At 56.1% G+C, this 26,954-nt stretch overlaps 1 protein-coding gene across 1 annotated transcript; it reads right to left on the bottom strand.

The window, feature by feature from the left end:
• Positions 1 to 123: 123 nt before the first annotated feature.
• On the bottom strand, positions 124 to 23,443 carry ZBTB7A (zinc finger and BTB domain containing 7A). The gene is given in 7 exon segments (XM_055804593.1): positions 124 to 2,603; positions 2,605 to 2,651; positions 2,654 to 2,690; positions 2,692 to 2,850; positions 2,852 to 3,035; positions 7,362 to 8,569; positions 23,301 to 23,443. Coding segments are annotated over 6 exon segments (1,644 nt in total). The 5' UTR covers positions 8,555 to 8,569; positions 23,301 to 23,443; the 3' UTR covers positions 124 to 2,579.
• Positions 23,444 to 26,954: the final 3,511 nt, after the last annotated feature.

Raw genomic sequence — 26,954 nt, 5'->3', positions numbered from 1 at the left:
GGCTCCTTTGGGGCTGGGGGGGGGGGGGGGGGGGGGGAAGCAGCAGCGAGGAGCTGGGGGTGGGGGGTGGAAAAACCAGGGAGAAAATTAACACAAACTAGAAAAGAGATACCACAACTCTGATTACAATAAAGAACCTCAAGTAAATGTCTATTTACAAATCCACGCTTAATTTTTTTTGTTGGTTTTTGTTTTTTTGTTTTTTTGTTTTTTTTAAATATGCCAGAATTAGCCAGTGCTACGCAAAGGTTCAGCCCGGCCGGGGTCTCACTGGGGGGGGGTTGCTGCTGAGCCCTCCCCACCCCAGAGCCCCCGCTGCCGGCCTGGATCTGAGTCCCTCCAGCACCTTCCCAGGAGGATTCGATGCCCAAATCTGAATTTGCCGGCCCAGGGGGGAACCGGGAGGGATGCGAAGCCCATGGGGAGCATCACGGCCCCCCCGGCTCCGGGGTGGGTGGGAGAGACGTCTGGACTAGCACTGGCTAGAAAACATCAAAGAAATAAAATTTTAAAAAAAATTATAATAAAGGGTGTGGGGAAAAATGAACAATACACAAAACCAAAACAAAACCCCATGATTCCTGCCTAAAATTCAAGCTTCCATGGTTTTTTTTGTTTTTTAATTCGTGAAGTGCAATGACTTCGGAGGGTCTGGTGTCAGGGCATGTCACAGAACCTAATTAGCATCGTTCCTCCCATCGGACACCTTGCGGCTTTTATTACTCCATGAAATATAACTTGGATTCTGCCTATGGTTTTGTTTTTCTTTTTTAAATATATATATATATATACACATTTTTCTTACAAAAATAAATTTAGGATTTTTTTTTTAATAATATTTTTTTTTCCGTAGAAGTTGGTTTTCATTTGTAAACATGTTTTGCTTTTGCTTTTTAAATTAAGATAAAGTGATCTCAAAGTACCCGTTCCATTGCAAAGTGCTAAGACTTCTTTGTTTGTTTTTTTTTTATTTTTTTAGCATGGTTTTTTTTTTATTTTTTATTGCTTTTTCTGCATTAAATAAACATCCATCTCTTCCCCACCCCCACCACTCAGCCCTCCCCCCCAGCACACACTCCCCTCTCACTCCCTCTCCAAAATACATTCGGCCAAACCTGCTCTTGCTTTGAAAGTAAAAACAAAACACCAAAAGGAAAAAAAAACCAAAACAAAACCAAAAAAAAAAAAAAGGAAGAGAATCTAAAAAGTGCTTTCAAAATAAAAGGGCTTAAAATCTCTTTTTCATTTAAAAATGTGCATTCAGAAAACAGGTGACCAGCTGAAAGGTGCCTTTTCTTATCCTCTGCTAACCCCGAGGGTTATATACCCGCCTCTAGAGCCATATAGCATCTATATATACTATATATATATATATAATTTGGGAATGGGGGCTGGGGGAGCCAGGGCCACTGCAGCTCGCCTCCCCCCCCGCCCAAAGGTCTCCTGCCCCTTTAAGGGAGACCTCAAATAACCTTTTTTAGAAGGAATTTGCCATTTTTAGGCGCTTTCGGGGCGTGCGGGAACACTGCTGCGTTGACTCAGTGCCTAAAATATACGGGGGGGGAGGAGGGGAGGGGGGGTGTTCCCCCCCCAGACCCAAATTCTGCCGGGGGGGCGGGTGCTGGGAAGGGCCTGGTGGGATCTGCGCTGTGCCAGGTCCAGCTCAGCCCCTTCCCGGCACCTGCCGCACCCGCCGGGATGGGGATGGATGCAGGGATGGGCACTGGGATGGATGCACTGGTGTGGTGGCAGGTGCTCCAGCCAAGCCAGCGTCCCCAGCCCCGGGTGTCCCCAGCCCCGGGTGTCCCCAGCCCCCGGGCGTCCCCTGCCCCGGGTGTCCCCAGCCCCACGTGTCGGCCACCCGCTGCTGACCGCAGCCCTGCAAAATCCTGCTCATCCACTCACACGATTAGGCAATTTTCGGCAATTTTGGGCCATTTTCTACACCGACCCACAGCTGTCGGCTCCCCTCTCTGGCAAATTCAGCTTCGCACCAGGGCTGGTGGAAAGGACCCGCACCCGCTACCCCAAAAAAAACGACCCACCTCTGTCCCGGGACGCAGCAACCACAACATCTCGCGCCACCGGAGCTTCAATTCCCAAAAAGCGGAGGGGGGAAGGCTGCCCCGCTCCCCCGGCCCTCCGAGGCACCGTGTACCGCCCGCCCTGAAAGAGCCCTTCTGCTCCTACCACTTTTTTTTTTTTTCGATTTTTGCTTTTTTTTTCCTTAAATAGATCTCTCTCTGAAATAAGTTTTTTTTTGTTTTTTGTTTTTTTTTTTTTAACGTGTGTTTGGACACAAAATAAAGCTTTGGATTTACATGGAAGCTCTTTTCCATGCGACAGAGCCACTTTCCATCACCCACCCCGTGCTTCCTAGCGTCTGCCTTTCCAAGAAAAGGTCTTGGCTACTGAGGGATCCTTGGGGGAGCCCTGCTTACGATGGGAAGATTGGAAACGTAATATATATATATTTTTTTTCTGTTTTTTTTTTTAAAAAAAAGGGAGAGAAACATCTTTAAAGAGAAAAATCGGAGGAAAAGTACTAACTAGATTTTGTGACACTCTGTTTTTTTGGTTTAGGAGAGTCCTTGCGTGTTACCCCTCAGACGACCCTCCTGCTACATTCAATCCTGATGCTTCATTATTTGATTATCCTCAAAGTGCTGCTGCTCCTCGCCGTCCCTCTGCAGGGGTGTCCTCTGATTCTTGACTCTCCCCACCAACTTGAAAACTTCCATCTTCGGGGTTCCCCGTAGGGGTGGTAGGCAGATCCCCAGCATCTCTCACCCGGGGTTTACGGCCCCTCCTGGATGGAATACCGTTGCATCCATCTTTTTTAAGGTGCCTGATGCAAGTGGTCGGAGCGGACGAAAGTCTTGCGGCAGCTGTCGCACTGGTAGGGCCGCAGGCCGGTGTGGACGCGCATGTGGTTCTTCAAGTCGTAGTTGTGAGCGAAAGCGGCGCCGCATTGCTGGCACAAGTACGGCTTCTCCCCCGTGTGCTTCCTCATGTGAACCTTCAGCTTGTCCTGCCTGCGTGGAGAGAAAGGACAGGGGGGGCAGGTCACGCTGGGGGTCTGCCCTGGGCCTGGAGCCCCGCTACGGGGTCCAGCATCAGTACGGGGCTGAGCAGTGCCCGGCACCAGGCTGAGCATCGGCTGGTACGGGGCTGAGCATCGATATGGGGCTGAGCATCGGCTGGTAGGGGGCTGAGCATCGATACGGGGCTGAGCATTGGCTAGTACGGGGCTGAGCATCAGTACAGGGCTGAGCATTGGCTGGTACGGGGCTGAGCATCAGTACGGGGCTGAGCATCAGCTGGTACGGGGCTGAGCATCAGTACGGGGCTGAGCATTGGCTGGTACAGGGCTGAGCATTGATATGGGGCTGAGCATCGATACGGGGCTGAGCATCGGCTGGTATGGGGCTGAGCATCGATACGGGGCTGAGCATCGGCTGGTATGGGGCTGAGCATCAGTACGGGGCTGAGCATCGATACGGGGCTGAACATCGGCTAGTATGGGGCTGAGCATCGATACGGGGCTGAGCATCGGCTGCTACAGGGCTGAGCATCGATATGGGGCTGAACATCGATATAGGACCAAGCATTGATATGGGGCTGAGCGTTGCCTGGTACGGGGCTGAGTGCTGCCTCGTATGGGAATGAACATCAATATAGGACTGAGCATCAATATGGGGCTGAGCATCACCTGATACAGGGCTGAGCATTGATACAGGGCTGGAGCACCACCCAGTATAGGGCTGAGCAGTGCCTAGCACGGGGCTGAGTGTCACCTGGTACAGGGGCTGAGCATCACTGGGTACAGGGCTGAGAATCTGTACGGGGCTGAGCATCACCCAGTATGGGGCTGAGCAGTGCCCTGCACAGGGCTGAACATCAATATGGGGCTGAATGTCACCCAGTACGGGGCCTGAGCATCCATATGGGGCTGAGCGTCGTCTGGTATGCGGCTGAGCATCGATATAGGGTTGAGCATCCATATAGGGCGTCACACTGGTACAGGGCTGAGCATGGATATGTGGCTGAGCACTGACATGAGGCTGAGCATCACTGGTACAGGGTTGAGTATCAGTACAAGGGCTGAGCACTGCCCTGCACAGGGCTGCACGTTGCCTGGTATGGGGCTGAGCATCAATATGGGGCTCAGCATTGCCTGGTATGGGGCTGAGCATTGATATGGGGCTGAGTGTCACCCAGTACAGGGCTGTGTTGCCTGGTATGGGGCTGAGCATCGGTACGGGGCTGAACGCTGCCCAGTACAGGACCAAGCATCAGCACAGGGCTGAGCATCAGCTGGTACGGAGCCAAGCATTGGTACATGGCTGAGCATCAGCACAGGGCTGAGCGTCGCCCAGTACAGGGCTGAGCACCAGTATGGGGCCCAGCACCGCCTGGCCTGGGGCTGGGTGGCCGTGGCAGGGCCCACACTGCCGAGCTCGCTGCAGCCAGGGGAGGGCAGCTGCAGCAGCCAGGCTGGGGGCCAACAAGGCCACGTGAGCACAGCATCTCGCTTCCTTCCTGAAGGAGAAAAAAAATCAGGCCCAAAGCACGTGGTGGCAGCGAGGAGCACCATCCCTGCCCGCGGAGGGCGAGGGAACCACTCGCCTCTGCCCAAGTGGATCTGGCCCCATCCCTTGCTGCTCTCCCCGCATGGAAGAGGCAGGTGCCAGCCCCGTGCCCCGCCCCCGCCCCCCCCAGCCACCCCTGCCTGTGCCCCCCGGGGGGGGCGCGGGAAGCTCTGCAGCACGATGCCACAGAAACTCTGAACCTTGCGGGAAGGATCAAAACACCGAGGCCCTTGTGTCCACCCTCTGGTTTTAATGCAGATCCCACCGGAGCTGGGAAGGTGGGCCTTGCTTAAAGCAGCGTGGCATGCAGCAGCACATCAAAACAGCTTTTTTCAAATAAAATTTTATAATATATATAATTTTATAAGTATTTATAATTTTTATAGACTCACTCTGCCTTTCTTTCAGAAGATTAAGAATGCCATTGCCGCTCCTCCCCCATGAATGCCGAGGAACCAGGAAGCACAAGCAAGCAAAAATCAGCACAAACCGCCGGGCTCTGGTCCCCACCTGGCGAGGAGGGGGTGGCAGGGAAACACCCCACGCAAAACAGCCCTGGCTCCTCCTCCTGCCTTTACCCCAAAAGCTCCTTCAAGAGCAGGGACTGCTCCTTGCTCAGCAGGGTTCCCGCACCCAGGCTTCCCCAGCCCACCAGGATGCACGGCCTTGTTAACAGCACAGGGAAGAGATCTGTTTTCAAGCAATACGCTGTCAAGGGATGGGATGAGGATGGGGAAGGAGAGCATGGTGCAGGAATGCAAGATAATGGTAAAATCGAGGGGAAAAATCAGGATGATGGAGTGCTCAGTCAGGTTTGCACCCATTCTTGCATTGGGAGCCTCTGAGATAAGGCTTCAAGCACAGCCTGGGTGCTGGGGGAGAAGCAGCAAAAAGCAACTCATTGACATCGCTGTTGGGAAGCCCCCAGAGCAGAGCTGGGCCAGCAGCTTGGGTTTATCACACTCTGCTGTACCCCACGGCAGGCTGTGCTGGGGGGGTGAGGCTCACGCACCCCCAGAGAGCCAGGTGAGAGCAGAAGGAGCTGGAAACCAGCCGGGACTTTGAGCAGCAGGCTCATGGAAGGTCTTCCACAACCACTGCGAACACCAGAGCTGAGCTCAGCAGCCGCTGTCGGGGCGAGACAGGCAATGGGGCACAGCGGGGCTGAGCACGGCTCCCCGTCCCCGTCTGGGCTTCCCCATGCCCAGACGGCAGCTGGGGGAAGAAGCAGGGGGTATCGCTTGGCTGGAAAATAGCGCAGCCTGGGTGTAGGATGAAAGGGCCTCGTTTATGGGGGTGGGAGGCAGCTTCCACCCCATTCTCTGCAATGCCAGGCCCGCCCAGGAGCACGTCCCCATCCGAAACCCACAGGAGGAGGCCGAGATCGCCAAAGCGACGAGGTGGCACTGCCCCACCGCCCTCCTCTCCCAAAAAGCCCCCCACCTCCCCTCTCCGCCACCCCCAAGGCCGATGGCTGCCAGGGACCCTGTAGCATTTCCACATCTTCCAGCTCCCGGGTGCGTGAGGACCTTGGACCGCTCAGGTGCGGCAGTCGGATCCTGCACAGGGCTGTGTGTGCAGCACCCAGGCGCCCCGACACACGCGGGACAGATCCGGCACGGGGCAGGGAGGTGCCGCGTGGCAAGGCCCAGGCACAGGGCCTGGTGCTGGGGGAGCGGCGGAGGGCTGGCATCCTGCCCCCGCCATTATCTGCATTCCTCAGCTATCCAACGTGGGGCTGGGTGCGGCCACGGCCATGGCGCACAGAGGGGAGGGGGCCAGCAGCGCCGGGGGCAGGACACAGCCTCCTGCCCATGTCCCAGCACCAGAGGCTTCACCCCAGACTGCCCACAGCGGGGCACAGCCCCATAGACCCCCCCCCTCAAGGACGAGGCTCTGGGGAAGGGCCGGCCCTGGCAGCAGAGCAGTGGGCACTGGTGAAACTGGGAATGTTTCAGCAGGCAGAGCAGGCAGTCTGGCTCCTCTGCCAGGCAGCCCACGCAGCCCCTCAGCAGGGCCAGGGGGGCACTGGGATGGGACCCCCGCCCCAGCTCAGCCATCACAGCCGCAGAGACCAGAGAGAGGAGGCGGCGCTGCAACGCGTGGACTCGAGTGAACCGGAGGAATCCAAACAATATCCCCTTTCTTCAGCGTTCCCGCAGCGGAGGGAAGGAGCGGAGGAACCCTGATTAGAAACAGGGCTGAGGCAAACGCCCCCGGGGAGCTGAACCAAGGCACTGGGGGGTGTTGTTCGGGGCAGCCATCGCTTAGCCCATCACGGTTTACTGAGAGATGACACAAGCAGTGCAAGGTCCAACCTCTTCCTAACCCAACTGCCAGCCAGCAGCACTTCTGTCACCCCACAGAGCCATTTCTAAACGACTCTCGCCTCAACCCTAGGCGCTTTGGCCACGATGGAAAAACCAAGGGCTGCAGCTCCATTTCATCAACCACATCGTTTGGCCTCAGCAGAAGCCCGGGTCTGGCCAGGTTTCCAGCAGAGTTCAGCAACTGAGGACACTGGGACAGCACGGCACTGGCTATCAAGCCACACTCCTTGAGACATCTCAAGGATCACACACCCAAATTGCTCATCTCTTTGGAACAAACTCTGGCCCTCCATATATCCAGCTCACCTGTTAAGATGGAAATTAGTTGAGCAGGCAAGATAAAATGGCACAAGACCAGCCCTGCGCCAGCCCCCAGGGAAAGCCAAGAGCTGGTTTTGTGTGACAGTCCCCTCGCCCGCAGCGTCTGCCCACTCCTTACCTGGTGAATCGGACTTTGCAAATGTTGCACTCGTAGGGCTTCTCCCCGGTGTGGGTGCGGATGTGGCGCGGCAGCTTGCCAGCCCCCTGGATCACCTTCTCACAGATGGGGCACTTTTGGAATGCTTTTGCCCTGATCTTCTTCTCCACCTTCTGGGACCAGGACGGATACACATCGCCCTCATTCGAACTGCCGAAATATTTCAAGTAATAATCCATGACCCCATCATCATCCTTTCGGTCATCCTCCCCGAGCTGCTGTCTCCCCACAGAATTCATCATTTGCTGTAGCAGGGCACTAGCAGCCAAGCCATCCACCTCCCTCGCATCATCCTCCGTGTCCGCTCCAGCAGGAGCGAAGCTGGGGGAGTCGCCGGCTTCCTGCTGGTCCAGAGGCCCCCCCAGGGTCCCCTCCTCTTCTCCCGGTGTGGGCAGGCCACGGCTGCTGTAATGTCCATTCTGAGAAGGTGAAAATAGAGAGCCAGGAGCCACCGCCTCCTCCTCCTCTCTGTCCAGCCACATGGCTGGGTTGCTGTCAGGATCACAGTCATTCACCTTTGGTCTTTCGTTTAGAGGGGCTTGCGAGTAGAAGTCCATGCCATTGCAGTCCGGCTCCTCCTCCTCCTCTTGGCCTCGGAAGTTCAGTCTCTGAAGGTCTCTCAACTCTGGGTTGGTCCACGGAAAGCTGCCTTGGTGGCCATTGACAGGGTTGCTCTGGAAGAACTCCAGGTACTCTTTTGCTCTGAGATGGTTCCTTTGATCAATTTGATCTACTGTATCCATCTGGTCATTTTTGGCCAGAATCTTCCTGTCCAGGAGATCCGTGCAAACATCCCTTACTGCCGGGATCTCCAGCAGTGTGGCAGCATTGAGGATGTCATTGACGTTCGAAGTGCTGACAGTAAGGGTTGCGGTGTAAGCGAACTCCAGCAGAGCCGACAAGGCGTCTGCACTCACAAAGTCTATCTCATACACGTTTTGCTGGTCCACCACTAACCCTGAGGTGAAAAGCTTCTTGAAGTACTGGCTGCACGCTGCCAGGACGGAGCGGTGGGTGGGGAACTCCTGGCCTTCCACCAAGATGACCACGTCGCACAACAGCCCGTTGTTTCTCTGCTCATTCAGACTGCTGAGGATGTCACTGCTGTGATCGGGGAACGGGATCCCTATGGGGCCGTCCACGCCACCCGCCATCTTCAACGCAAAAGGCTACGAGAGAAGAAGGAAAGAGCAATGAGTCACAGGGGCCTTGGCTGCTCGGAGGCATCACAGCGCACAGGCAAGCTCCCAGCACAGAGCAGGTACCTGTCGACCGACGCCAGCACGCTCTGCAGCAAGCACTAGCTACCGGCTCACACGTCCTCTGCACCCCTCCACATCACCGCCAGGCCCGCTGTCCTGCCTGGCATCTAAGACATGCCTCCATCGGCAGGCGAGGACGGACCCGTGCTTATCTTCACGCTGGGAAGGAGGAGAAATGCAGCCCAGGTGCTCTCAAGCTAGAGGCTGGAAGAACAGCTGAATTAGCACAAATCTGGGCCAGAGTAAGCAAGCCTTGGCAAGGACCAGAGTTAATACAGCCAGGCAGCATCTGGACCAAGCTGGCAGGCATGCCCGGCATTGGGCTACAGCGGCTTGAACCTCACCAGTGTACCCCAGTCCATCTCTGGGAGTATTTCCCATTCCCACCACTTCTACCGGAAAGGTCCCCTGCTCATTCAGCCTCGCTCTGCCCAGCCCAACTCCTGGTACAATCACATAATTGCTGGGGAAACTGTTCCCGTTGGTTGTCCCTGGGGTCCCAGGGTCTGCAGGTACCTCAGAAGCTGGCAGCCAGCATCCTTTGGAAAGGGCACACCAGCAAGCCCAGCACTCGAGGGCACTGGTGTGCGGGAACAGAGTGACACCAACCACCCCACCCTGCTGCTAAGGGCGTTTTGCAGAGAGACGAACTTCAACGCTAAAACTTAAGGCACCCACCGCACCGTGCCCAGGAACAGGAGCCTCTGCACAGGCCAGAGGGGAAAGGAGACCGGTCTCATGAAGCACCGGCAGCAGACCTGGCACCAGCCCCCTGCATCCCAAGGCTTTCAGCAGAAGCAGCAGTTCTTTCCAACACCGAGGGTTTGGTTGGGAAAAGATAAAGAAGTCAGTCACTCCTGACATGCTAGCGCAACACAAACGGAGCCACCTGACTGTAAATTCATCCCCTCTCTTTCCAGAGCTGAAAAAGCCAGGGTGCACCGAGCAGCTCCGTTTGGGAAGGATCCCCCTTTGCCGGGAGAAGGGCACTGGGGTCAAACTCAGGCAAGAGTGAAACCTGCCCAGCTTCACCATGCTGCCTGCCTTGAATGAGCCCCTCAACTTCTCCCAAGCCCAGTCTTCGGATCCCCAAAACCGAGAACAGTACTTCCCTGCTCTCCATCTCAAACAGTAAACCCACATACTGCTGGCAGCAGAGATGCTCTCTGCCTATAAATCAATAAATTGGCTGCCTCCGCCCCAAGCATGGGGATCGTTAGGAGATAAGACATCCGCGCATATATAATTTGCTTCACAAAACACCTTGTCACAAGCACGGTATCAAAGTCCCCAGTTTACAGATAGAGAAACTGAGGCACAGCGGGAAGTGGCCTGCCCCACATGACGGAGCAGGGGGCTGGCTGAGTCAGGATCACATCCAGAACAGAAGTAATTATACAGGAAGCAACTCCCAGCACCACGTTACAGCATGGGGAGCTAGCAACCAGGTTGCAAAACAACGCTCACTTCCCGACACACACACCCACCCCCATTCTGCACTTGCTAGCAGATTTCTCAGTAGTTCTTATTTTTAAAAAGCTTCATTAATTCAAGGGGGGAAAAAAGGAATTTCTGCACTTTCTTTAATACAAAGAAAAGGCAGAAGGCAGTTCTGAGTCTGTGAAACAACAGCCTGAAACAAACCCCTCGATATTGAACAGTAACACCTGAAGCTCAGCATGCAAACGCGATGGGGGAGTCAGGGTGGGAGGGAAGAACCCAAGGGCTGGATGCACAAGGCAGCCGGCACAAATCCTGCCACGAAGGCCAAGCACCCAAGACAGGCGGCTTCCTGAGACACCTGGAACAAGGGCACCAACGCCAGAGCCGCCTCCTGGGCTCCCACAGGGGCAGATTTGAACTCAAAGCTCTTATTTCACGGGGCTTTCAGATAAGGGGTCCTTGCAGGAAAAGGCTGTTTGACGGCTGAGCGCTGCTTGGGGACCAAGACTCACTCCGAATTTAGGCACTGGCTTCAGACGTGACCTTGGCAAGGTCACCGCGTCTCTGCACCGGCAGGTGGTCCCAGGGACCCCTCCTGGCCTCCCGAGGGACTGGGCTACACCAGGGGAGGCCTCCACTGCCTCGGCATCGCTTGCCCCATTCCCACCATGGCAATCCCAGAGCTCCCTGAAACACCCCAACCTGAGCCGCTGAGGCACACCGCTCCCTGGAAAAGCGGATCTGATACCTCTGCCCACCCTGCAATGCCTCCTGGTCCTGAAAAGTGAGATTAGAGCACCCCTTCCACCCCTTTCCCCTCTAGGTTAGATGCTTTACAAAGCTTTTCCCCCGCTGCTCTAAAGAGAATTTGAGCTGCATGAAGCATTTTGAAGCTTTGGGCAATAGTCTTCTGGACAGTCAAGCTTCATCACCCACACAACCGGGCTTTGTCGGCCACGGTGCCTGGCTCTGGGGACCGAGGGGGCCTGGGGGAGCAAGTAAGGCCATGCAGGCAAGGTCACCCCCCCGGCCAGGGGGCCGGGACAATCGGCCGGACAGTGTGGGAACGGCTGCAGGGTCATGAGACTGCCGAGGGCTGGCATGGAAAGTTGTACAACTTCGCAACTCATTCTCCTCGCACAACACGCCCTTTGTGTCCTTCATCTGCAGCGGCAGAGAACGTCGAGGGGCAAACAGGCTGCCCTGAGCCCCCCAGGCACAGCTTCGGCACCCGGACGCTCAGGCCGTGGCTAGAGACACAGCCCTTAAAATAAAAAAAAATTAAAAAAAAAAAAAAAAAAATCACAAATCACACCCTGCTCCCTTTTCAGGGGGCTGAACAGCCAGAGTATTGAAGTCTGGGGATTAGTTAACAAGAGACAGAGCCTTCCACCTTTACAGGTTCAAAAAAAACCCACCCCACTGCCTGCCTGCAGTAGGTGCAGCAACAGGGCACGACGCCACGGCAGAGGGATTGGTGAAATCTGCTTGGAAAGGTCCCGAGGACCAGGTGACAAGTGACAAAAGCCGTTGGCACAACCACCAGCTAGTCCCCTCCTTGGCAAGAATAAGGTCTGAATGGGCCACCAAGGGGGAGCTTCAACTACTGACCTAAATTTCCCAGGCAGCTCTTTTCTCTCCCTACACCCTCCGCCCGCCGAAAAGGCATTACACACTTGGTGTCCCAGACTGCGCGTCTCTGCAGGGCTGCAAAGATGCCACATTTCACCCCGAAGCGGCTGCGTTTTGAGAGATTGCTCTCACATGTAACTTGCTGCAGCCGAGGGCTCACAGTCAACTTAAAATACGGTCCATTCGAAAGGGGTGAGTTTACAACAATACCGGAGCTCTCAAATTTATTTACAAACCTGGCATAGCACGACCTGCATCCTTAACTACCCAGCTAACGTCGCTTTTATCGGTGCTGAGCCCCGCTCTGCATTTCCAAAATACCAACACAACTGAGCCTCGGCTCCCCAGGTCAGCCTGATTCCAGGCAGGAAAAAACATATTTTTTTTTGTGCTGAGCGCCACGTGAGCAAGGGAAGCCCCCTCCACCTCCCCAGGACGATGCTTGCAGCAATCTCGGTCATTCCACATCTGACTGGTTTTGCACCGGAGCCAACTGCAGTTTGATGCTGCTCCTCAACACTAAAGGCTTATTTTCTTTTCTTAAGCTCAAGTTATCAACTTGCTCCTTTCAGACCTACTAGATGAACTAAAGAAGAGCAGAACAGAGCGTTAACTGAAACCCCTGACCTTGCACTTTACTCACCTCGAGTCCAGTGGGATGTCACCCAATCGCTTTCCTACAGGAGTTCTGGAATCTGACATTTACATTCAAATGAGACGACCACATTAAGATGTGATCACAACCAAAAGTGCTGACAAAACACTGCTTAATTACTAGTTTTCCGCATAACCTCAGTGGATTTTCTTTTTTTTTTTCTTTTGCTTCTTTGCACTGCTTTAAAATTTAGCTGGGCGAACAGAGGAACCTGAGCAGCTTAGAAGGGCTATCAAATATGCAGGTATCGGGTGGAAGAGCTAAGCCACATCTGGTCAGCCAGTAACAGCGAATGTTTTCAATGTGCTCTTCATCCGGAAAAGATCCCAAATCGCTTTACAAAGGCAGGGCCCTCCTCTCCCGCAGAGGTGCCACCCACTCCAGCAGCACAGATGAGAAGCTTGAGCAACACCAGGCACCTGCTCGGGGCACAAAGGGAAAAATCACCGTCGCCTTTTCCAGCCAGCGCAGGGCAAAATGGCTTTAGGGCACCGCTACAACCCACAGCACAAGGCTTCCCGGGAATAACTGCCTTTTGGGCTATGACACGTGGTTATTTGGCCTCCTGCAGCTCAAGGTGCCCGAGGAACGGAGCTCACAAGTTGCTATCCCCTATTTATCCCCTATTTCTTAGAGGAAATGCACATATGACAGTGTCAGGGCAGACTCTGCAGCAGCCCTGTGCTGTGTGCTAGAAAAGAATTATTAAAATAATGTTGCTATACAGAAAAAAAGAAAAAGTCAGTGGTTTACTGCCCAAGGCCCAAACATTATCCTAGCCCTCACTCACCACCGACTGGAGAAACGGGCATTTTTTCCCTATGAATAGCTCACCCCAATTATAGGTCACACAATGCAAGTCCTTGTCTCTTCCCTTTACATTTTGGGAGCAATCATCCCAGTTCCCCCCTTCCTTCTTCCAGCTGCATGGACGTATCTGCAAGCCTGGATCCCTTCAGATAAAACGCAGCTCTCTGGCCATTTGGAGCATGAGCCATCATCTCTGCTGACACCAAGCTCTGCAACAACCCAAGGACAAGCCCAAGCAGGTCTCCCTCTGCCCAGGATCCACCCTAAACTATGCAGAGGCCTCGGGAAACACACCTAGCACGCAGCAGCAGAAAGCCAAAAAGGTGGGAAGATGGTAGGCAGGAGGAAATGAGGGAGGGTGTTTTGCCTGCTTGGGAGAAGTCTCTATTTCAACCACTCTATGGTGCTATTAAAATTCAACTGCTCTCTAAAAGGAATGCGCTGTCGGCACTTTAGCGCCAAACTATCTGAATTATGTAGACCTGCAAAACAGATGCATGTTCTCGAGAGGAAGACCCTCCACATCCACAGAAGCAAACTGCACTGGATGAATAAATTAAGATAAACTAAAAGCGTGTTGACTTTTTTTAATAAATCTACATTTTTGATAATGCAATGGGAAGAAATCCTTTGTGTTTAGCAGGTAATTGAGCCATCAACAGCAAAAAGAGCAAATTCAAGCTTTCCTTTATCTTGACTGAATATCGCATCTGGGGTAAAAGACCAGAGGACACATACGGCATGACCAAGATCACGCAGCTATTGAAGTGAAGAGATCAGAGCAGAACGTGCATCCTGCAAATATCCGTGGCCTCTTTGTGGACAATATGGCTCTGTCTTCTGCGAACGGGCATGCCCTCCAGCCCCCTACACATCCCTGTCTGAAGGCACCGACTCTGGGAGCATCTTATTCCCCAGTGCCTCTGCCAGAGCTGTCAATGCAGAGTCTCTGTTACCGCAGCTCTAATTGCTGGATTTATGACATGAAGGCTCATCTAAAGAACGAGACTGACCACATCATGAGGATTCAGTTGGCTCCCAAGCAGGCACTGGGCTCCTGTTCACACAACCAGACCAAACCACCACTCCGCCGGTTCCTCAAAGCGGGGTGGTCGCTTTGTTCTGATCCTTCCAAAGACCAGAGGCTTTCCGAGCATCCTGCTCCAACATCTCAAATTTAATGTGAAGTGGAAAAACAACCAAGATGCTGCGACAGTATCTGACAAGGTAGCCTGAGCTCCTCAGTTACAGCAACCACCCTTCCTCTCAGTCCAACTTGATGAACTTGCCCCACTATCAGGTAAGCAAAACAGCTCGAGCTTTCCTTGCCACTGCCAGGTCTGACCTGCCAGGGAGGTTTGCCTCTCCCTACTGTCTAGAAATATATACCTGGGCAGCACAGGAAGCTCCAACATCAAGTCAACCCTTGTTCTAGGACTGTTTCATACCAAGCAGCTGCCCAAGGTAAAAGGAAATCTACCCAAAAACCTGCAGATACACCAACCACCGATCCTTCAGCCCGGACCAGCACCACATCCTTCATCTTAGAGGAGCCAAAGCACTTTACGAGCTGTGTATTGACAGGGAAGAACCACCTAATACACTACAGAAACAACAGTCTCTGGGGCAGGACACACAACAATTTAGCAGCACAGAAGTTCAGACAGGAAAGGAGAATCCCACATCCTGCTGCCATTGCCAAGGGAACTCTGGTAGGAAGAGTATCTGCTAATTGCTCCCACTGAAGTTTGGATGGAGTGCTGGAACTGAACGCCCCTCGGACTCTCAATGAGCATCATGGGAACTTTAACGACCACAAGTAATAAAGAACCTTGATTTTCCTTCCTATTAAAATAATAATGATCCCCTCCCACAGCAGAGCACCTCAGAGGCAGGAGTGGTGCCAAGCGTTGGCTTTGCCGTGGTACCCTCTGCTCCTCAGGCCGGCCAAAAGGGGCAGCTCTGCAGAGCTGGTGGAGCAAGGACAGCCCTTCCCCAGACACCAGCCAGCCATTTCCTCGCTCAGGAACGGCTGCATCCTGTGCTCATTCAGAGAAGCCTGCGTAGGTCTGATATATTTGGCAGAGAATCTAAATCGGGCTGGAAGAGCTGCATTGAAGAATTTGGATGAAGAAGCCCCAAGCCCACATTACACCAGCGTTTCAGCTCGGATATTGAAGCGGGCTATGAAGGAACGACCGACCACCAAGCCTCTCATCAAGGTGACACATCGCCTAGCAGCTCCTGGACAGGTTTTGGGGGTAATTCAGCAGTCTCCCTGCCGGCAAACCATGGCAGCTGACTGAAGGTATCCCCAAGAGACCAACTTAAAATTTACACCTCAACCCATTTATAACCTTTTCAGTATCCAAACCTGGCCCCCTCTCAGCCGTTACCACTGTGGCAGCAGTGGGAAGAAGCAAAGGAGAACTTCACCAAGACACCTCAGTGGTGAAACAGTGCCTGCTCGTGCCAAGCCAGAACCAGAGCAAGAGCAACTGGAACCGGGCTTCCAAATCCTGCTGGCAGCGACAGGTTGCAAAGCAAGCAGCAGAAGAGATGGTGCGATCATGACAGAGTGATCACAATGAAGCAGGGAGATAATGACTACCCAAGTGGAGCTGGTCTCTTAATGAGATGCTAGAGGTCTGTGATTCCTCATCATGCTAGAGGAAATCCTAAGGGACACTGCTATGGAGCACACCAGGAAGAAGAGGGCTTGTTGCTCTTCATTCTCCAGAACTGCTTGAGTTTAAGGGCTTTTCACGTGATGGCCCAGAAGAGAAGGGACATGCCAGATGCAGGGGTTTTTTTCTACTGGCATGGACAGTGAAAGGACAAGTGCTGCTGAGGAAAGGGATCACGACTACCACCTTTAACACCAAATCCACCAAGCGACTGACCCTTCAGAAATCCCATCCTTGCTTCTCTCCCTGCCTCCCTCATTCAGACTCTGTATGTCGATCCCAACTCCAACCTCTAAGCACAACCACAACACTGAGAGCGTTACTGTTGCTTACCAAGAGAATTAAACCAAACCAGCAAAGGGCAAGTCACCTGCTGCAGTGCACAGGGCTCACTGTGACATCTCCTGAAAGCTTGGGGGATGGGGGAAGCACTGTGCATCTCCCAGGACAAGGTCTATGGCTTTCATATAAACCTAATGCCTGATGGCATCTATCTCTAAAGATACTGGTAGCTCACTTCCACAGTTAAGAGGAGAGATGAGAGATGAGCAAACATCACGCTCTGTGATGCTGCAGATCCCTACCGATGTCAGTAAGCAGGAAGGGATTTCCTTCCAGAGCACAGCACAGCCTTGCACAGTGCACGGGGAAGTTCTGTTTCCGCTGCAGCATCAACTACCAGCAAAAACCAGAAGTCAACTTAGACCCCAACAGACGGCAGTGGTCTACTCCTGCCTGCCACGTCACACGGTGAAGCACCGTGGCTCAGCCTCCACCAGACTTGTTTCTGCACATCCGAAAGTGGCAGCCACAGCACGGCGTGGTGCAGGGCCTCCCCAACCTGCCACCCCTCCAAAAATGTCCTGCGCCACACCAACACGCGGCCCTTTTGACCACTGACAGCAACAACCGGGACATACTTCTCTTATGTTGCAAGGTTAGTTTGAACTGGTTACTCCACCCAGACCTCCTTGCCAATTTTCTCCTTTGTCATCAGAGACTGCATTTAATCCAGCAGGAATGCACCTTGGTTCAAGCCCGTGTAGTCACTGACCCAAGGCCCGCATGTGTCCCTTGACCTTCTGTGTGGGTGGGGGTTTACTTCTGTGCCACAAGCCCCCCCATCACCGGCACCATTGCTCTGCCTTGGAGTTTCTCAACGTGATGCTCCTGGGTTCATCACATGAGGTCCACACGCTGGGACCGTCACCGAGCAGCACCAACAGCCACCAGCTGGCAGGAATTTCTCCACACCGAGAAGAAACGAGCCACCATCCACCGAGGAGGCCAGGAGCCGCCCAGTGACCCTCAGACCCGGCTCAGACCCCCTTCACTCCAGCCAGGCTGCGTGCAAGTTACTCCCAGGGCTCCCTCCTTTCCTCAGCTGAACCACTGCAGCCTACGCACGCAGCCCTCAGCCTGCTGAGGCAGCCAAGCACGGTTTACAGGGCCAGGAAGGCCGGCCACCCTTGCGTTAATGGAAGCTGCTTGTTTTGCTGCTGAAACAAACTCTTCAAAAGCCAAGCCCAAGTGTGCCCACATGCCTGTTGCCACAGCCCTCCGACGGGTTTGCTCCCACATAGCTCCGCTGTTGCCATACAGAAAAGAGCAGCTCCCTGCAAAACCACAGTGGGGTTTTCGGGAGATCTTGCAGAATACCAAGCCGGTGCTATTCAGCCCCTAGTTCTCCTAAACGCTTTAGAAAGCCTCAGAAGTTACACGCAAAGAGGGGAGGGAAAATAAAAACACAGAAACACAAAACATGAAACTGCGTGTGTTTCAACCCTGGCTGAAGGACCAGCCCTTGCCTAGGAGCTCTGTGTGTACAGAAGGGGAAGGTTTCTTTTTCAACTCAAAAGCCCCCTAAACCTGGAAGCATCGAGATCCACACCAGAAATAAGCCGCCAACATTTCAAAAAAGCAACATTGGGCCCCTTCACCAAAGGGAGCGACTGAAGACACGAAGCGGCCACCGGCATTAACCTGCTGCTCAGCAAAGCACGAGGGCTGAGCAGAGGCTGCAGGGCCAGCAGCACATCCCATCCGCCCAAAGCTGGATGAAAACCAGAGCTTCTGCGGGTCGTATTTTTACACCCTCCTCCCCTTCAGAGACCAGGCATGACTGCAGACCAGCAAGAGGCCAAATCCTGCACTCCCCACTCCAGCCAAAATCTCCCCAAGTTACCATCAGCGTTTTGCCCCAAGAAAAGCCGACAGCACCTGCCCCCTTCGCACCACGCTCCCCCTCCTCCCCTGTCACAGCTTCCCTCCATCTCCTTAACCAAGGGAACCATAAGAACTGCTCAAAATCCCAAATCCTGCAGCCCCCTCCCCCAGCACCCATCCATTTCATGACCCGCTCCCTGCATGCCCAGCTCTCCCCTGAGCCCCAAAACCAACTGGTCCCTCTCCCACCCCGTAGTTCCCCTTTGCAGCCTCTGCGTCCTCCCCCTCCAAAGCTGACATTTCCTGCCCTGTTCCCCCTGCCTTCAGCATTCTGTCCGACGTCCAGCATTAATCCAATTGCCTCAAATGGCACCTCAAAGACCGGTCGCCTTTTCCACACCGGGAAGGTGGGGGAGGCGGAAAGGAAAAATAAGTAAAGAATAAGATCAGAGTTTACTGACAAAGCAGAGCGTACCGGGCAGGGCAGTCCCTTATGTAATTCCTAGTTTGTGGATAAACAGACAGCTTGTCTTGCCATTCTTGACTCCATGCGACGTGAAAAAGCGAATCCTGAGAGCAAGCATGCCATGCGCTTCATCCCTGGCAACGCTGTCCTGCCACGAAGGTCTTTTCCTTCCCTCCTCGGCGCACAACTGGGCAGCGCAGGGATGAAGGGAGGGAACGCTGAACCAGTACCGCATGTACTCTGCCTGTCGGGGCAAGAGGCTCCAAGTAACTGGAGAGCAGCAACCTGTAGCTACAAGCCTACCTGCGATGTTTGCCCAGCTCTGTGTAGGGTAGGTACTCAAGCAAACAAAAAAAAAAAAAAAAAATCTACTTACTGGTTTCCAGTTTGCCGGTGGGAAATAAGTAGGTGCACGAACCAGGAAGGAAATAGGGAGCACAACTGCAGCCTAACAGTGGGCAAGAGTGCGTTAAAATGCTGCGCTGGGGAGCTCAGGAGCATCCTCTGCTGTGAAAAAAAGCAGGGCAGCAGCAGGGAGAGGATCTCATGCAGCTTCACTCGGGCATTACAGAACTGCAGGGGTGGAAAGCAGGAGGAAAATGGTCCTGAAGGTGCTAACCCTTCGCAGGCAAAGAAACCACCCAGCGACCACCAGTGCTGCGTGTTCTGCCCAGGCCTCTGCACCCCGGCAGGGCACCCGGATCTGTGCGCAGCTTCGAAGCGATCGGTGAAAAGTATTTGAGCCAGCCAGGCTGTCGTCAGGGAGATCACGCTCCTGACAGGCTGGCAGTACACATTTTTTTAAGGGGTCGGCAAAGCAACGGCGTCGTCGGAAAGCCAGGGGATCTGAAAGCCAGGGGATCTGTGGCTCATCTCACCAACGTGGCCTTGGCTCCCACCTGCAGCCACAGGGCAGCTCGCACCAGTTTCCAGTTTCTCACACCTTGTCACATTAAGAGAGGACGCCGATCCCTATAGTTCCCTTCCACCTGCAGCCTGGGGCTGCTGCCCGAGATCTCGCAGGAAGATTTACAAGTCCCTCAGGCAGCTGGGTATCCAGGGGGAAGGAGCCCCACCACGATTCGAGGCACAGAACAATATTTGCTCCATTTGCACCGTGGAAGTCACATCCATGCTCTGCTACGGGAGCCAGCAATGACACCAGGGAGGCAGGGAAACTGAAACTATGCACAGAGGGAAGACGATACGGCCAGGGAGCTGGGCAAGAAACAATTGTCCCTAGATACTCGCTGAGGATCCCGACACTTGTCTGACCTCATTTACTCCTGCTCTGACGTCCTACCAGAGCTCCTCCATCCTACCAGAGCTCCTCCGGGATCGGCGGGATGCTCCAGGCACAGGTATTGGGGCAGACACATGGCTAAGCGGCTCATGCCGATCAGGAGGCACCGAACACAAAACACGCACCAGTTTGGATCAAAGGGTCATAGGATTAGGTACAAATGCTTCTCTTCACCCTAGAGACTGACTGTCTTTCTCCCTTTCTCCGAGTTTTGCTCGTCAAATGGCTTTTAATTACAGATTAAAACTGGTCTCTTCAAATTTGAGATTAAGGCTGGTGGAGAGCATAGTTAAGAGCAACTGTTTATTGCTTTGACTATGCAAGATAACAAGTAGGATTCTAATTGTTTGGCACAGAAGTCTTCTCTTTCAATAAACACAGCATCCTGAGACTGGGAAAAAACCCTCAAGTGCCAGTTTTAATCAAGATTAAACCATAGTTCTCAAGCATTTAGGCTCCGTCTCAAATGCAGACCAGAATCTCACAGGCCCTCCCCCTTCCCCCAATTTTTTAGGTTGGACACCTGCGGCAGACTCAATTCTGCGGAGCTAAAACCCAGTGCTCAGGCAGCACTTTATCCATCAAACGAGGTCCTGAGCTGGACAAGCAGTGCAACCAATCCATCACAGCTCCTTGATAGAAGCATAAATTTCTTCCCAGATTTGTGTCCTGTGCTGACATCCAGATTCTCAAGCCAGGAAAGCAACTGTAACTTTCAATTCTGCTTTAAAAGTCACAAAGCACAGAGTGAACCCCACCACATTCACCGTGCCAAATTAATTTCACCCAGCCACGGCTGGCCCAGCACCTCTACAAAGCAGAGCTCTTCAGTAAGCCCATGATACAGCTGAAGATCATCAGATCCCGCTACCACAATGCGACAAGATGCATATATGAGCAAAAAATAAATTAAAAAAAAGTCATAAGAAGAGTTGCAGATCAGCAGAAAATGAAGAACTACTTTCATTCACCACCAAATTTATTAAGAGCTCATGCCTTGCAAAACCCTCCCCTGAGTTACTAACGCAATTAAGGCTTGGTGGAAAAATCCCACCATCTCACCCGTGTTTGGGTTGCGCCTCTTCACTCCCTCTTTCACCAGAACAAGCCTAAACAGGGGCCAGAATGAATATTAAACAAGAACGGCTCCTGTCTAATAAACTGCTCTGTTTCTCTGTCTCTCTCTCTTTTAAAAAGTGGTTTAAATACAACATCTCCAGCAAGCCATGAGAATTAAGCCAGCCCATCTCTTCCTGATCAGCCTCCAGAAGTGCCCACATACTGCAATTTCCAACCAGGACCAGCAGAAACATTCAGAAATAAAACATTTTCCTTAAAAAAAAAAAAAAAAACCAACACAAAAACCCAAACCAAAACACAACACTTTTTAAAATGACAGGATGACCTTTTAGCTCCGCTGCGCACAACTTTAAACCTCATTAGGTTGTAAATTCTTCCAGGCAGAGACCTTCTCTACCCATGTCTATAAAGTACTTATATAATAAGTTATGGTTTCAATAGCCAAGGCAATTAACAGCACAGGGAAGAGAGCTAATCCTGAACTCAGACCAGCAGCAAACTCTTACCAAGAGAAACTTTTGCTGGCCAGCCTCCTGCTGCCCTGTGAGTAAGAGGGTCTCCAGGAGCTGAGACCTCGGCAGAGCCAGCCGAGGCATAGCAGTTGCATGGGCTGTGGGTGCACAACAGGAACTGTTGCTTTCAACATAGGATCGTCAGGATTTAAAAGTTCTGCTAAGAGGAAGCCCCAAGTGCTGGGAGCTGTGCTCCACGCACGGGTCTGAGGGCTTTTCCCTGCACTCCTGAAACACTGCGAGCAGCAAAGCCCTTTCCCCAGGGAGCACCCGGCTCTGAGAGCAGGGCCACCGCAGCGACCTGCCCTGCCGTGACTTTGTCTCCTGCCATCAGGCTGAGAGACGCCGCGCTGCTGGGGAAGCCGGCAGTAACCTTCAGCTCTGTCCGGGGGGAGCTCAGCACAGGAGCCTCGGGTACCTGGAGCTCAAGGTCGGTTCCCGACCCACCACCGCGAACTCGAGAGGCAGGAGATGGGGGCGGTGAAGCGAGGGGAGCGTCACAGCGGCCAGGCGGAGGCCTGCCCTGCGCCGGGAGCAGGGATGCTGCCCCTCACGCCAGCTCCTGCCGGCCCCCGCTGCGGCGCAGCTCCGGGGGGGGGGCTGATGGCGCAGGGCCCTCCCGGGCTGCCCCCCCGCAGGGCCCAGCACCCAGGCGGGCGGGGGGGATTATCGCTGCGAACGGCCGCCGACCTCCCTCTCCCCGCTCAGCGCACGGGGGTGGCTGCGGAGCCGGCCGGGGGGAGATAAGGAAGGGGGCGGGCAAAAAAAAACCAAACCACCCACCCCCCGCAAAAAACCAAACAACCCCGCAGAAGGAAGGCAGGGCCCGCCAGCAGCCGGGCCGCCCCCCCCCCGGCCCGCCGCCCCGCCGTGACGACCTTGGGGTGCTCGGGGACGGGGGGGCTCGGCGGGGAAGGGAAGGAGGGAGAGGCCGGGCCGGGCCCGGCGCCCCCGCACGGGTCAGCCCAGCCGCGGCCCGGCTGGCAGGACGCTACGCCCCGGGGGACCCCACCCAGAGCCGGGCCGCCCCCCTGCGCCGAGCCGGGCCGCCCCCCCCCCCCCCGCCGCGGCCCGCTGGCGGCGGGGCCCACAGGGAGCCTTGGCCGGGCGCCACGACCCCACCCCTTCCCCCGGGCGGGCCGCCGCCAATGGAGGCCGGGCGGGGGGAGGCGGCGGGGGGCGCGCAGGCCAGGCCCCAGCCCCGCGGCCGCCGCCTGCGCTCCCCTCAGGCCAGGGCCAGGGCGGACCGGGGCGGGGGGCGCCGGGCGGCAGCACAGGCCCCACGGCGCCTGTCCTCGGCCACCCCGCACCCCGCGCGCCGCCCGCCATTGGGCCGGACGGCGACGGGCGGGTACGCGGGGCGGAGGGCGCGCCCCTGATTGGCCCCGCCGCTGCCTATCAACACGCCTCCCACACGCCGCGGCCGCGGGGCCTGCTGGGAAACAGAGTCCGCGTTCCTCCTCGCACCTGCGGGGCGGCACGGCCGCCGGACTACAATTCCCAGGAGCCGCCGCGCCACGCCGCACCCCCCCCCCCAACCCCCCCCCATGGCCCCGCAGGGCCCTTCCCTCCCCCCCCCCCCTCCGCGACCCCCCCAGCCCGGCCCGGCCAAGTACAACGTATGCAGGCGGGGGGGGGGAAGGGGGGGGGGGGGCGGCGAAGGGGGGGGGGGGGGGGGGCAGCGGCCCCGGCCCGGCCCAACCCCCACCCCGGCCAGCAGAGCCCCCCGCCCCCGCCTCACCGCCACCCTCAGCCCTAGCGCTGCCCCAAGGGGGGGGCGGGGGGTTCGGGCTTCTATCCCCTCCCCCCCCCCCCCCCCCCCCCAGGCCTGACCCCCACCCGCCGCCCCCCGAACACACAACACACACACACCCCCCCTCGTACCGGGCGGGGGCCGAGCGGGCCGAGCGAGCGGAGCGGGCCGCGCCGTGCCGAGCCGAGCCGGGCCGAGCCGTGCGGGCGGAGCAGGCTCTGGCCGCCCCGCGGGAGCTGCTCGCCGAGGCCCGTATGCGGCTCCTTCCTGCTCCGGCCGGGGCCGCCCCGCTCTTAAAGGGGCCGCGCGCCGCCCCCCCCGCCGCCCCCCCGCGCCCGCCGCCTCGGGGCGCAGCCTCCCAGCCGGGGGGGGGCGCCCCCCGCCGCGCGCCGCTCGGCGCGGGGGGAAGCGCGGAAGGGAGAGACAAGGGGGGGGGAGGGGCTTTGAAGGGACCCCAGACCCTCCTGCACGCGCACACATACACCCCCGCCCCGTGGGGTGTGGGGCACTCCCCGCGTGTCACCCCACCGGGCGCCTCTCCGCGCCACCAGACCCACCCGTGTCAATCCGGGGGCGCCTCCCAGAGCCCACCCGTGTCACCCACACACACACACACCCCCCCGTGTGACCCAGGGGGCACCTCCCCGCACCCTCAAACCCACAGTGTCACCCCCCCCAGGGCACCTCCCTGCTCCCTCCCATGTCACCCCTACCCACCACCTCCCCACACCCCTAAACCCACCTGTGTCACTCCCCAGGGCACCTCCTCATGCCCCCCCCCCCCCCCCCCCCCCATCACCCGCTCCATGTCACCTCCCCAGACCCCCAAACCCACCCCGTCACCCCCCAGGACACATCCCCACACCCCCAGACCACTCTGTGTCACCCCAGATGGCACCTCTGAACACCCCCAGACACACGTGTCACCCTCCCCACCCTGTGCCACCCTACCAGGTCCCTCCCACACCCCTGAACCCCCCCACAAGTCACCCCCCAAGGTGTCACCCCACAGGTCACCTTCCTTGGACCCCAAACCCACCCATGTCCCTGTCCTGACCCATCCCCCAGCCTAACCACATCACCCTGCAGGGCACCTCCCTGTGCCCCCAGCCTGTCACCCCCCTCTTGTGTCCCCCCCATGTCCCTCAGGACACCCCCTCCTACTCAGGGAAGGGGACACAAAGAGAAGCTCAGCCCAAGGTCAGTGGTGGGCCTGGTGCCAGCCCTGCAGGGACAGAGGACAAACCCACCGAGGCCACCACCCCCAGGCCTGCCCCACATGGAGGGGTGGCCCCCACCCACGGGCAGAGTGATACCCCACCATTACGCTCCAGAGTGAACAGCTCCTCCAGGGCGCTTTCCTGCAGGGTGCCAGGTTCAGCCACAAGAAACCGTGGCTGCCAGGCGGCACCCAGCCCCGGCAAGTTTTTAGGGAAGATTTTGATTTAATAGTAATTTTTTAAAATTAATTAAAAGGAAGAGAAAGAGAAAAAGAAACAGCTTTGATCAACAGCCCCCCCCCCCCCCCCCCCCCGGGGCTCCCAGGGGCCTCTGTCCCCGGGATTTCCCCATTTCTCCCCTTTTTCCCTTAAATAGCCCCACTCAGCTCCCCCAGGGGCACGGAGGGCTTCACCCACAGCACTGACCCTGCACCCCCCCACACCCACCTCCCCCCAGCCCCTAAGGGGTGGGGGGGGGCCTGCAGCGTTGGTTTTGGTGGGGTTTTTTTTTGGGGGTGGGGGGGGTGGGGGGGTGGGTGTCGGTATCATTAACCCCCTTCTGCAGGTGGGGATACTGAGGCAGGGCGGGGAAACAGGGCTATAAATGAGGGGTGGGGGTGGTGGTGAGGCGACCCTGGCCCCCACCACCACACTGGGGTGGGGGGAAGGCCGGGGGGGTGGGGTGGTGGAGGGGGCTGCGGTGGCCCCCCCCCTGCAGCTGCACCTCAGGGCCCGGCCCTGCCACGCGCCGGCAGCCACACGCTCGCCGGCTGCTTTCGCTTTCCCCCCCTGCCCCGGCCGGGGGCACGCCCAGAGCCCCCCCGCCTCAAAGATGAAGCCCCAGCACGGCCCCCCAGCCCCCCAGAAGCCCTCCCCACACAGGGGCCACCCCAAAAGTGCCTGCAGCACAGATACTGAGAGCACCCACGTATGTCTTTGGGGGAGGGAGGACCCCACCCACCCCCACCCCGTCCCACAAAACCAGGGAGGTTCCTCCAGCCCTGGCTGGACCCCCACCCTCTGCCCCCCAAAACCCCACTGTGCCCCAGGGGCCATGCTCACACCCAGCCTGGGGACCCCACGGGACCCCCACCACAACACCCAGCCGACACCACCAAAACATGCTGCGGCTCCCATGGGTGCAGCGAGTTTATCTCAGTCTCTGCAGGAGGGTCCAGCCCCCCCAGGGGTCCTGAAAGCACCAGGAAAAGAAAAACCGGGGACGTCCCCAAAATGCTGCTGCAGAAGCTTCCATGGTGGGTGCACAGCGACCACCCCCCTGAGCCCTGCCATTGCTAACAGTGCAAGAAATCTGTAAAATAAAGTTATTTTTCAGTTCTGGGCCCATTATTGATTTTGGCAGAGCTGCCCCGGGCTGGCCTCTCCCTTCTGTTCACCCGAAATAGTTCAGAATCATAAATATTTTACCCCAAATCTTTCAGAGTCCATCCCAGCTCCCCTGGGGCAGGATTTAGGACATCACACCATCCTTGGACCCCGCATCTGTACCGGCCGGGGCTGCCTCGTGCCGGGATAATTCCGTTATCTCCTGCTTCCACTGGAGGCAGCCGCTGGGCAGCGCGGCGAGAGCCACCGGCGCATCCCTGTCCCCAAGCACGGTCAGTGACATCGCTCCCATCCACGGAGGACACACCGAGGTTCCGGCCCTACAGGGGTTAAAGCTACTCGGAGCATAACCAAGAAGAGAAAAGGCCTGTAAATGTAAAGTGCCATTTATTTTTTTTTTCCCATGATGAAAATATTGAGTTTTAAAAAAAAAAAATAATTGCACCAACAAAACGCTTGATGCGCTTTCTCCTCCTCCTTCAAAACCCAGCACCAAACCAACTGAAAAATACCCAAAAGCTTTACAAACTGTGCCCTTCCCCTCCTCCCACTTAAATTAAGAGACAAAACCCGTAATGAGGAGCATCCCCACAGCACCAGGGTGCCTTGTCCAGGCAGGAGCTGGGCCAGCAAGCACAGACACCCCCCTGAAATCTGGGGTCTCGCTCCCCGGGGTTCACCCTGAGCAAGGCAGCACCTTTGTCCTTTGCCAGGGAAAGAAAAGGGTACAAGGGGTTTGGTTTGGGGTTACCAAGTCACAGCACTTGCTTTTGGGGGGCTGTCATGGTGGAACCCAAGCACAGGCAGAGGGGATGCCAGCCACCACCCCAACGGGGAAAAAAAAAAAAAAAAACCACCCCAAAAAAACCCCCAGCCTGAAAAGAAGGAGAAAAAAAAGCACACAAAAGAAATCCCACCAATTTTCCAAAAAATCATCTCCTGGTGGGTGGCTTGGGGATCGCAGAGCCCTGCGTGGGGGGAGCAGGGGAGCAAGTCACCCGAAAATATATACGTGTGGTGGCAGATGAGGCAACAGCAGGGAGCTGCTATCCCTGCAGCGCAGCCAGTGCCGGTGGGCACAGAGCCGGGCACGCCACAGGGCCACCACCGGCCCTTCCTGGGCAGGAGGGGACGCGATGGGCACGGAGGGACCAGCAGCCACAGGCGGGCCGAGGTGGCCTTTGGAAAAACCTGCAGCCTTGGGACGTGGGTCTTGCT

Source organism: Falco peregrinus, chromosome 5 (assembly GCF_023634155.1).
Source record: "Falco peregrinus isolate bFalPer1 chromosome 5, bFalPer1.pri, whole genome shotgun sequence".
Classification (NCBI taxonomy): Eukaryota; Metazoa; Chordata; class Aves; order Falconiformes; family Falconidae; genus Falco; species Falco peregrinus.
The sequence above is the reverse complement of the archived record's forward strand: the minus strand, read 5'-3'. Positions and strand labels throughout refer to the sequence as shown.